The 12,758-nt window shown below is 32.8% G+C and overlaps 1 protein-coding gene across 1 annotated transcript in view; it reads left to right on the forward strand.

Annotated features, from left to right (window-relative positions):
* Positions 1-11,190, forward strand: part of LOC111713981 (glycine receptor subunit alpha-1) — a 71,706-nt gene extending 60,516 nt beyond the window's left edge. Inside the window, exon 16 of the mRNA XM_023488986.1 lies at positions 10,714-11,190. Within this exon, the coding sequence (XP_023344754.1) occupies positions 10,714-10,863 (150 nt within the window). The 3' untranslated portion in view covers positions 10,864-11,190. The remainder of the gene's footprint in view (positions 1-10,713) is intronic.
* The last annotated feature ends 1,568 nt before the right edge of the window (positions 11,191-12,758 follow it).

The raw sequence follows: 12,758 nt of genomic DNA on the forward strand, positions 1-12,758 counted from the left end.
CCCACCCCCATTCTTTTTCACAATCATTATCCACCACCCTATGCCTATATACTTGCCCTATATCCGACCTAACCCCCTTCCATCCCGGACCACTCCTACTCATAGCATTTATACTTGTCCTAAATCAGACCTAACCCCCTTCCATCCTGGACCACCCCTCCTCATTGCCTTTATACTTGCCCTATATCCAACCTAACCCCCTTCCATCTTGGACCACCCCTCCTCATTGCCTTTATACTTGCCCTATATCCGACCTAACCCCCTTCCATCCTGGACCACCCCTCCTCATTGCCTTTATACTTGCCCTATATCCAACCTTACCCCCTTCCATCCTGGACCACCCCTCCTCATTGCCTTTATACTCGCCCTATATCCAACCTAACCCCCTTTCATCCTGGACCACCCCTCCTCATAGCATTTTTACTTGCCCTATATCCAACCTAACCCCCTTCCATCTTGGACCACCCCTCCTCATAGCCTTTATACTTGCCCTATATCCAACCTTACCCCCTTCCATCCTGGACCACCCCTCCTCATTGCCTTTATACTTGCCCTATATCCAACCTAACCCCCTTCCATCCTGGACCACCCCTCCTCATAGCATTTATACTCGCCTTATATCCAACCTAACCCCTTCCATCCTGGACCACCCCTCCTGATAGCATTCATAATTGCCCTATATCCGACCTAACCCCCTTCCATCCTGGACCACCCCTCCTCATAGCATTTATACTCGCCCTATATCCAACCTAACCCCCTTTCATCCTGGACCACCCCTCCTCATAGCATTCATACTTGCCCTTTATCCGACCTAACCCCCTTCCATCCTGGACCACCCCTCCTCATAGCATTTATACTCGCCCTATATCCAACCTAACCCCCTTTCATCCTAGACCACCCCTCCTCATTGCCTTTATACTTGCCCTGCATCCAACCTAACCCCCTTCCATCCTGGACCACTCCTCCTCATAGCATTTATACTCGCCCTATATTCAACCTAACCCCATTCCATCCTGGACCACCCATCCTAATAGCATTTTTACTTGCCCTATATCCAACCTAACCCCTTTCATCCTGGACCACCCCTCCTCATAGCATTCATACTTGCCCTATATCCGACCTAACCCCCTTCCATCCTGGACCACCCCTCCTCATAGCATTCATACTTGCCCTATATCCAACCTATCCCCCTTTTCCATCCTGGACCACCCCTCCTCATAGCATTTAAATTCGCCCTATATCCGACCTAACCCCCTTCCATCCTGGACCACCCCTCCTCATAGCATTTATACTCGCCCTATATCCAACCTAACCCCCTTCAATCCCCTCTTCAATGAAATTCATTGGAAACTCCTTGTTTCGAGTAGAACTACACTAAAGTAATTCAACTTTTTATTTGCAATTAAATGAGCACTTCTACCCTTTTACATTAATGGATTTCGATCTGAAACACGGATTTAATTCTATTTGACTTCTACTTACTTTATTTATATAGTCAATGGGAAGTTTGAGGGTTTTTTGTAGTTGGTTTATTCTGCGGGGTGTTTTATAGTTTGTTTATTCTACAGGTGTCTTTTATAGTTTTTTTTCTATATTAGCTTGGGAACCCAGCTTTGCCCAGGGGAGTCATAGTAAGTCCCACCGTTTACCTGTGCTTTGTCGTAAATTATGATTTTAGCTATTTTTCCTTTAAAAAGTGGACTCACTCAACTTAGAATCAAATGGACCGCCCTACTTTTCAAAGAATCTATCACTATCTCTACCTTGTTTGGATTCCGCTTAGCAGACTACAAACCTGACTACTTTTTACTCTATCCAAGTATAAATCAGTTTCAAAGGTTCAATCCTCAGAGAAAGAATTGCTTTATTCGTGGAATAATACGAAGATGTTTATAAATGAACTGTATACATTTTATGAATATAATTTTGTATAAAAATAACTTGTTTAAATATGTATACAGGGTGTATAGGCTAATTTTATTATGTATACAGGGTGTATAAATTTAATATATATGTATACAGGGTGTTTTAACCTGTTTAAATATGTATACCGGCTGTATTTATTTGTTTTATTCTGTATACAGGGTGTATTAACTAGTTTTAATATGTATACAGGGTTTATTAACTAGTTTTAATATGTACACAGGGTTTATTAACTTGTTTAAATATGTATACAGGGTGTATTAACTTGTTTTAATATGTATACAGGGTGTATTAACTTGTTTAAATATGTATACAGGGTGTATTAACTTGTTTAATATGTATACAGGGTTTTTCATCTTGTTTAAATATGTATACAGGGTATACATATTTAAACATAAAGATAAACTAATTTGAAGAGAACCTCTAGTTTGAAAGATAAACTAAGATAAGAGAACCACTAGTTTGAAAGATAAATAAGTTAAAAAAAACACTAGTTTGAAAAAAACTAAGTTGAAGAGAACCACTAGTTTGAAAGATAAATAAGATAAGTTGAAGAGAACCATTAGTTTGAAAGATACACTAAGTTGAAGAGAACTACTAGTTTGAAAGATAAACAAAGTTGAAGAGAACCACTGGTTTGAAAGATAAACTAAGTTGAAGAGAACCATTAGTTTGAAAGAAAAAATAAGTTGAAGAGAACCACTAGTTTGAAAGATAAAATATGATAAGAGAATCACTAGTTTGAAAGATAAAGTAAGATAAGAGAACCACTAGTTTAAAAGAAAAATTATGTTGAAGAGAACCACTAGTTTGAAAGATAAACTAAGATAAGAGAACCACTAGTTCAAAAGATAAATTAAGTTGAAGAGAACCATTAGTTTGGAAGATAAACAAAGTTGAAGAGAACCATTGGTTTGAAAGATAAATAAGATAAGTTGAAGAGAACCATTAGTTTGAAAGATAAACTAAGTTGAAGAGAACCACTGGTTTGAAAGATAAACTAAGTTGAAGAGAACCACTAGATTAAAAGAAAAATTAAGTTTAAGAGAACCACTAGTTTGAAAGATAAAATATGATAAGAGAATCACTAGTTTGAAAGATAAAGTAAGATAAGAGAACCACTAGTTTAAAAGAAAAATTATGTTGAAGAGAACCACTAGTTTGAAAGATAAACTAAGATAAGAGAACCACTAGTTCAAAAGATAAATTAAGTTGAAGAGAACCATTAGTTTGGAAGATAAACAAAGTTGAAGAGAACCATTGGTTTGAAAGATAAATAAGATAAGTTGAAGAGAACCATTAGTTTGAAAGATAAACTAAGTTGAAGAGAACCACTGGTTTGAAAGATAAACTAAGTTGAAGAGAACCACTAGATTAAAAGAAAAATTAAGTTTAAGAGAACCACTAGTTTGAAAGATAAAATATGATAAGAGAATCACTAGTTTGAAAGATAAAGTAAGATAAGAGAACCACTAGTTTAAAAGAAAAATTATGTTGAAGAGAACCACTAGTTTGAAAGATAAACTAAGATAAGAGAACCACTAGTTCAAAAGATAAATTAAGTTGAAGAGAACCATTAGTTTGGAAGATAAACAAAGTTGAAGAGAACCATTGGTTTGAAAGATAAATAAGATAAGTTGAAGAGAACCATTAGTTTGAAAGATNACTTCACATCTAGATGAAATGTAAGGGGGTCGGCGTCCCTCCCTCCTGGAAAAAAGTCTTTACACCGATAACTTTAAAGTTTGGGTGCTAAGAGGGTGGAAAAAATGCGTAAAAAAGGGTAAAAAATTTTTTTTTTGTTTTAAACAAATATCAAAGTGTGCCGTTTCTACATGAATTTTTCAAGGTCTTTTCAAAAATATAGTTTTTAGATCTGTAGCTTTAGTCACAAAAAAGTTATGGACTATATTAGATTTTTTTTTCACAGACCGGACGTTGTTTCCCGCCCTGTACCCTACCCTATAAATTTATAAATTTAACAAAAAATCCTTTAAACTACTATTCATACTATTCAAATCAATTTAGAACTTTTTCACTAAGCTACAAACTTCTCCGTAGTTTTAACGATTTACCCAATCAAAAAAATGTTAGGCAAATCGGTCAAGATATATAAGATTACTACTATACTATAAACAGGGTTACCCTCAAAGGATGAGACTTCAGAGACGACTGTTCAGAATAAATGCTGGTTGTTTTCTTCAGTCATGATTCCCTGCAACTGTAAACTTCTTTCTTTCTTTGCCAAATCATTAAATGATAACACATTTAAAGACCACATAGAAGGAAAAAGACTTAACTTAAAGAAGTTGGAATCGTCATATTTAAAGAGTTTTATGTCGTCTTTACAGTCTTATTCTTTGTGGGTAACCCTGTATATTAAAATATCTTGACGTTGCAGTCTGCAGAACCTATATTTACAAAAATAGTTACTATTTCTAGAAACCTAATTTTATTTCTTACTATTTGTAACTAATTAAGACAGGGCTGTGGAAAATAAAACATGTATGATTAGGAGGTTGCCGTAAAAAGAAAGAAGTAATATTTGGGTTCCGTTATTTTGATGCCATTCCTGTAGAATGTTTCTAGCAATGATATTTACATAAACCAGAATTACGTGATGACATTAAAGTTTGATGTTTTTAAAATCCTACGTTATCAAGATCAACAGTTTGTTATTACAAATTTATGTTGAAAAGATAATTCCACCAAGCACTTCTACAACTTAAATAAATAAGCATAGATTTCCTAAAAAAACAGAAGATTGATAGAAAACGTAGTTTAACTAATTATTAGTCTTGTTCGAAAATTTACTTTCCCACTTATTTTAATACAATTTTGATTAAATGTAACAAGCTCTCTTTTGAAAAAAAACTTTTATTCTTCAATAGAATGTAAAAAGTTTTAAGTGGAAAAATAGTTTAATTTATGCATTCATGATGAAAAGTAGATAATTAATTTATAAAGTTTAATTTTAATATTTGTAGACACCCCTATGCGGAGAAAGGTCAGTCCTATGTGGAGAGCGATATATCAATGCTGACAGATTCTTCTTAGGTAATATACAGGGGTAAATATGAACAGATTTTTTAAAGGGTTTCGATGTTCAGCTATTTTTACATGAAATAAACATTAACGGCTGGCACCGTTCAAGATTTTTAAATTTTCTTCCATTAACTTGCTATTTTGTTTTATTGAAAGGGTTACCCACAAAGTATAAAACGACAAGTGACAACATAATTGAAAGAGACAAATAATAATATAATGAAGTGTTTGTTCATATATGCAAAAAGACTATGAAGAATTCTTTGTGGGTATATATAAAGTTTGACTATTCTAAATCTATTTCCCGTTCATAAGAATTTCTAAACTGGGATATTGCACTAAACAGTAAACAACAGATGTTGTACTGTCGTTAATTTTGTGGCCTAATACTACAAAGTAAGAGGTATTGTAATTTGTACCTAGCTATATCTCACCAAATAACTCATTTTTCTTTGTTTTCTAGAAAAATACAAGATCTCAATTTGTTGCCACTACAAATTATCGCAATAATGTTTAACAAATTATCAAAGTGATCTTTTTTAAAGTTTAGATGAACATAGTGTTACTCTCACATTGAAGACGACAATAATTCTGTTTTTATGGTTAGTCGCAATGCCGCTGCTGTTTCTTCTGTTCAACGCGAGCTACTGGCTTTCCTATGGCGGCCATCTTATGCTGGCGATAGAAGAAGCAATTCCAATCTAAAGTGAGCGCTGTGCTCTAGATCATTCTTCATCAAAATATGGAAACAAGGAAGAAAAGAAAAACCATGATGATATAAATAATTTACATGTGCAGTAGGACTTATAAAACTGTGAAATAGGAAGACGACATTAAACCTATCCAATGTTTATCTGTTGTATAAAGTAAACAGATTTGCGTACATTGCACAATTGCTGTGTTTCACGTTTACTGGACTTTGAAATCATAACTTGAGTTTAAAAGTCGTCTCTCTATTCCACATTTTCATGGGTCTCACTGTACAATTTACAGGGATATTGTTTCCATTTCATTCAAAAGTATATAAAAAAGCTGGATTTAAATACTTGATTTATGGAATTCGAATTTTACATCGCTGAATATACATAATTTTTTCTTTTCATACGCAATCCCCACTTTTTCTGAAAGTTGACGTCAGATATTTTACGAAATATTAAGGTTTGGAGTCAAGCATCACAAAATAATGTGTTTTAGGAATTCAATACAGGTTTAATGAAATTTTTTTGTCTCAATTAGAAATTTTTGTCTCCTTATTTCTTGTTCGTTATCTTTAAGAATTAATTAATTGACCCTAAAATAAATACTCTCGAACAAGAATTTTTCAATAAAGATTATTATTTTATTTCACAGAATTTGTAGTCCCCCATTACAGAAAGTTTTTGTTTGACATAAGTTTGATTTTTTTATTTAGCAACCATTTGATTAAAAAAAAATCAAGACAATGCCTGATAATTATCAGAAAATATTAATGACAAATTATAAAAATTGTCTTTTTGAACGGGTTGTGAACATATTAGCGTTTAAATATCCTGAAAAAAGCATCACTTCTGCTATTAAAACCTCTGCTATGTTGGAAATTAAATAAAAAGTTTAAAAGGCAAAGTTCTCTATTCAGATTATTTTTACGCAGGTGGAGGGAATTCAAATAATTTCTTGACCTGTCTGTGTTTTAATTTGAAAGGGAAATTTTTCGTATAAATTTATTCGGAGAAATCCAAAATATCTTATATATGGGGGGCGGGGGTTAAAAATATAACTTTAAATTTCTCACGCTTGTTGTCTCAGACTAGCCAAGCAATTATATGAACCTTGGTAATTATTACCTAGGTAGGGATGGAGAAGGGATATAAAGTGGTATTTATAGGGATGGCGAAGGAATATAAAGTGGTAATTATATGTATGTAAAACTTGTTGTTTTGTGATCTCGGTTTTGATTAATTGAGTATTCATGTAGACACAATTATTGATGTAAATGTGTTTTCAGTGATAAACAAATGTTTGGCATTATTACATAATGCATATTTATAAATTGAATTTAAACAAATTGATAATTTCTATGAATAATGAATATCTAGAGGGAGTGGTCGGCTATGTAGAGAATTGAACTGTGAGAGCGCATCATAATAGAATACAAGATTTAATACAAATATTAGATGTTTTACAAAATACAATTGTTGTAGGACAGCCAACTTGTTCTTCAATCTCATAATGCAGAATAATTTTGATGGGTCCCTTACAACAAACGATTTTTAACAATTCTACTGTTAAGGGAAGAAATGAGAGAAAAATTAACCGTGAGTATTGACAATAAGTAATTAAATTCATTTAAAAATGTTTAAAAATTTAATGCAAGATCTGTTCGCTGAAGCTTTCTTGGGATGATGGAGCCCCGCGTTGAGAATTAATAGAATTCACATAGATGCTCAATCTGCCTTATTTTCAACGGAAAAATAAATTATTAGATTAGATTAGATTAGATTAGAGAAAAGAAAACATATATAATCCAGTGCTGTTTCTCTTTTCCTTTACAACCTGTACCTAAACTTGAAATTTAATTTATAGTAGAATTTTTGTTACGTTTTTCGTCTGGGTGCTATTCAGTATTATTCTGCCTTGTGGGTTGAACAAGGTGCGTTAATTAACATCGTTAAGCCGTCTTTTTGATCTGAAATGAATCCTTATAATTTATTCTACGCTACTTAGCCGGTATCAGCTTCCTTTAAAATATATGTTTATGTTTTCTATCGAAGGGAAACAATGGCTTTCAAGAAACAGTCCTTCTATTCCCGTAAATAATTTATATATATATATATATAAATACAATTATTAATCTATTTAAATGCTCTAAATTTATGTACATTGTACATTCAGCAGCAGTGCACTACGTCATAGGTATACAATATACATGCACATGTAAACAATGTAAACAAAAGAAAAGTGAAAAGAATTGATGTTGCACACTGCTTGATATTCTTAACAGATTTAACTGCACAAACCTGAACTATATACTAATAATATTATACGATTTAACTGATACTAATAAATATTATGTGCGTAATTATTTATTTATTCCATTCATTGCAGGCATACTGTAGACTTTTCATTTATAAAGTGGCAAATCATATTCACAATGGTACCCTTTAAACCCTCGCCGTCCCGTGCATTCGGAACTTACATTAAACTGTACAGTGTACAGTGTACACTGTACAGTGTTCAGTTTACAGTGTTCACTGTTCAGTTTACAGTGTACAGAGTTCAAATGGACAGAACATTTTTCTTTTTACAAACGTTTTTCTTTGAGAATGATTTTGTTGTTTAAAAGTTGAAAACTATAAAGTTCCCGCCATAAATCTTCTTCAGTATCTAGAAATGTTCTGGACACACAAAGAAAACACTTCTTTTCTAAAAACCGGTTTAAAAAAAATGTGAAAAGAGTGTGTCTAACCCGGGTTGAATCCAGGGTGCAGCAATCTAACTGTAGCGGTGTTTATATAATGGTTCAATTTCTTCAAAAAATTGCATTGGTCAAATGTTATTAATTTTGTTTGTTGTTCGAAATAAAAGTATAGAGAAGAACCGTTCCTTTGCGCTCAAATTCTGAACGAAAAATGGGCTTTTTCTCCGGCCACAGATGTCTTTAAAAAGTAAGACTATTACCAATGAATAGCTGATAGGCTGTTTAGTTTACCCTGAAATTACCCAAACAAGTGAACGGTCCCTTTAAGATATTCTTTCAAATCCTTAATGAGAAGGTATAAAGCAGAGATTATTTAAAATAACAGATAGGACCAGAGATGTCGTCTTCTAAAGATTTAGAAATTTTTCGCTCACAATAACCCTAAGACAAAGGAGTTACGCACAGTCGGTGCAGAACAGGGTCTTTCTGTTCTACGCCGACTACGCATAACTCCTTTTGGCTTCTGCTATTTGTTATTTTGATTAATTCATGATATAGAGCTTGTCTGCTTAGCACTGCATTCACTGATAAGAATCGTATCTGACTATAGTGCTAGATGTTATTGCATTTGTTAACGAACCAAATATTTCCAAACTAACAAAATTGTTCGTTAACTATGGTGTCCTTCAGAAACATTAAAAACTATGAACAAAGAAACTAGACCGTTCAGAAAAATAAAAAATCACGATTTAAAATCATTAAAGATCGTTCTGTTTTAATGGATTAAGTTGAAAGTCTTTTTACAGAAAGTTCGTTATCGCAGTCTTATGCTGTTTGCGTATCCCTGTATGACAGTAATTTCGAGCCTAATGTGTATTTTTTAGGTAAAATTTCCAATTATAATAAATCTAGATATCCTGGTTTCCAGGGATCTAACTAAATTATTTCTTTATTATTGTGTTCTGTTTCTTACAGTGTACAGTGCAGGGATAAGGAGAGAAGAGGCCATTAAGATAATCTTTACATCATAACTTCACACTTTCTAAATTATATCTTTTTATCCAACAACAAACAAAGGCAAAATAACACTGAGCTGTTTCAGTAAATAAAAACAAAAATTTAAGGAAAAAACTTTTTTAAACTTCACATCTAGATGAAATGTAAATGCAGCCTCCATAATCAATCACTCACAAAAACAAAGAAATATAAAATAAATACTTTTCTACAAAATAAAGTGGCCGCAGTGCTTAGGCCCTTTCTCGCTTAGATGCAGCGCTCGGCCAAAACAATAGTTGTACCAGCGACCTATTCTATTGTAATTAGGAACGTCTATCAATATATAATTGTTGAACATTAAATATGATGGTAGGCGATTATATTGATATAATAAAGACGAATTTTGTGTTTAAGTTTTAATTGTTTTCATGCTGTTTAAAAGCTTAATATTTTCAAATTGAAATCGAAATTCGTCTTCGTTATATTGATGAAAACGCCAATCACCGTATGATATTTTATAATTTTAAAATAGTGTTCCTAATTGACTATTTACCTATTCTTTTTTCAATTTTTGACTTTTTTTGGCCATTTTTTTGATAAATTGTTTTAACCCAGTCGATGATTTTTTAAATTGTGTGATATCATTTTGGAAATCATTTAACGATTCATTTGATTTGAGTGCACAACCCCATAGTAAATAGTACAGCACATGGTATCCCACGAAACATGACAGTTGGTGAATAGTTATATATATAATATAATGACACGAAGCTGCCCTAACCTGTTAGTATAACATGTAATGGATATTTAGATTATTTGTAATGGATATTTAGATTATTTTAATTCTTTGTTTTAATTTTCTTTAAAATAGTTCTTCAATACTTTCTCAAGCATATGATAAAATCACAAATTCAAGGATTTCACAAAAACTACCTTGTTTTGTAAATTGCCGCTGATATTGTTTGATTCGTATATGAGACCCCTCTAAAATAATATAAAAGTTTTCTATCTTTATACAAAACTGCAATAGTTCTTCACAATTTAAGGAATTTGTGAAATTTAAAAAAACAAAATACAAGCCTTTAATTTCAATTAAAATTCACTTTTTAATACAAAATGTTAATGTATTCTGAACTATTTCATCATGTTGAGAATTTTTTAAAATAAGGTTCTTGGTGGAAATAAAAGCCAAATATTTTTTTATTGGAGCCAAAATGCGGGCCGTGGACGTCACTGGAGGTAATTCTGCAAATCCTGAGGCTCGGAGGTAATTTTTGCGGGGGATCATGGCGCCTCTGCACCCCCTCCCTCGCTATAGGCCCAAGTACTACCTGACAATCTGACTATTTTAGATAATTTGCCGTGAGAACTTCAAGTATGAAGTGAGTTCTGAGAATGGAATAAATCCTCTCCACAATATGCTCGACCTAGAAGAACCAAAGGTACTAACCGCTCCTACACCTCAACTCTACCTATTTGTCACAAATAGCACTTGGAATTGATTTCTTAGTGGAAAAATGTTGTGACTCCATTTTTAAGACCACTAGGCAAAACTAGGATTTGGACACAAAACTCAAAGTACAGAATCAATGTGAAATAAATTCCTAGCCTATCCTCCTATGTGGCCACTAGCTCTTCCACCCCCCCTGCCTTAACCTTCAAGTCTGATCAGCTTCAGTTTGCTGCATCAGATCACAACATACAATTACAATTGAGCAGAACGTCCCGAATACTGGTTTCGACAGATTTTAATTTTTTTCAAAATCATCTGCATTTGGGACAGTCAACTGAAGGAAATGAAAAAAGGAAGGAGAGAAACGAAGACAATAATCAAATCAGAATTTTAATGTATCCACTGTATCCAATTTATTAAATAAAAAATAATTTTAAATAACAAATTGTTAAAAAAATACATTGCAGAACTCATCATGGTTCAACAATTTTGAAGTCTATGGAAATATTTCCGATCAATTGATATCAATTTTGGCTTGGTTTTTAAAATCTCATTGCAAAGGAACTGAGTTTTTGCCACAAACTCAAATAATTTTATCCCTATATCTTGGCAACCCAATGTCGTAGACATTAGATATTTCAAACTATTAATTCTGTTAGATCAAATAATCCAAGTTTGAAATATTAAAGGTTTATACCCACTGGTTGCAGAGATATAGAAATTAGAAAATTTGAGGTTGTGGCAAAAACTCAATTCCTTTAGGAAAATCTAAAGTGCCCTCAAAGCTTCTCAAAACTTTTATAATAGTTTTGCTATTTTTGTTGAGGAAGGCTTAAAGGTAAACGGAGGTTGGGAAGTTTTGAAAAATAAAAAAAAGTTATAAAAAACTATGCACAAACCTAGATTTATCAGTATACAGGAAAGTTGACTGAAGAACAAATTGCTGGACATACTCCATTCTAACTCAGCGACAGTTATGTTCTTCAAGACCAGTCCACAGGTTTGTACGTCTTCTTTAAAACTTTTAAGATGTTTTTTCACATTACAGTTCATTGAAACTTAGCAAAATACATTTTAGAAGCCAAAATTTACCAAAATAAATGAGGGTTTAATTTTCTAAGATTTGGTTCTGCGTGGACAAAGCTGTGACGTAAAGATTATGATAATATCCATAACTGCTGTACGGTTTACCATTATACGGAGATAGTTTAGAGGTCTGCATAGCATTGTCAAGATTTAGCTTGTTTTATTAATAGAGACAGTTTAGAGGTCTGTAGCATTGTCAAGATTTAGCTTGTTCTATTAATAGAGACAGTTTAGAGGTCTGCATAGCATTGTCAAGATATAGTTTGTTCTGTTAATAGAGACAGTTTAGAGGTCTCTAGCATTGTCAAGATTTAGCTTGTTATATTAATAGAGACATTTTAGAGGTCTGTAGCATTGTCAAGATATAGCTTGTTATATTAATAGAGACAGTTTAGAGGTCTGTAGCATTGTCAAGATATTGCTTGTTCTACAAATAGAGACAGTTTAGAGGTCTGTATAGCATTGTCAAGATTTAGCTTGTTCTATTAATAGAGACAGTTTAATTAGAGGTCTGTAGTATTGTCAAGATATAGCTTGTTATATTAATAGAGACAGTTTAGAGGTCTCTAGCATTGTCAAGATTTAGCTTGTTCTATTAATAGAGACAGTTTAGAGGTCTGTAGCATTGTCAAGATATAGCTTGTTCTATTAATAGAGACAGTTTAGAGGTCTGTAGCATTGTCAAGATATAGCTTGTTCTATTAATAGAGACAGTTTAGAGGTTTGTAGCATTGGCAAGATTTAGCTTTTTCTATTAATAGAGACAGTTTAGAGGTTGGCAGCATTGTCAAGATTTAGNCTCAGATCTCTTAAAATGTATTAAATTTATAACATGCATTTTAAGACATGCTTTGAATA

The sequence above is a fragment of the Eurytemora carolleeae genome, unplaced genomic scaffold (assembly GCF_000591075.1).
Source record: "Eurytemora carolleeae unplaced genomic scaffold, Eaff_2.0 scaffold84, whole genome shotgun sequence".
Taxonomy (NCBI): domain Eukaryota; kingdom Metazoa; phylum Arthropoda; class Copepoda; order Calanoida; family Temoridae; genus Eurytemora; species Eurytemora carolleeae.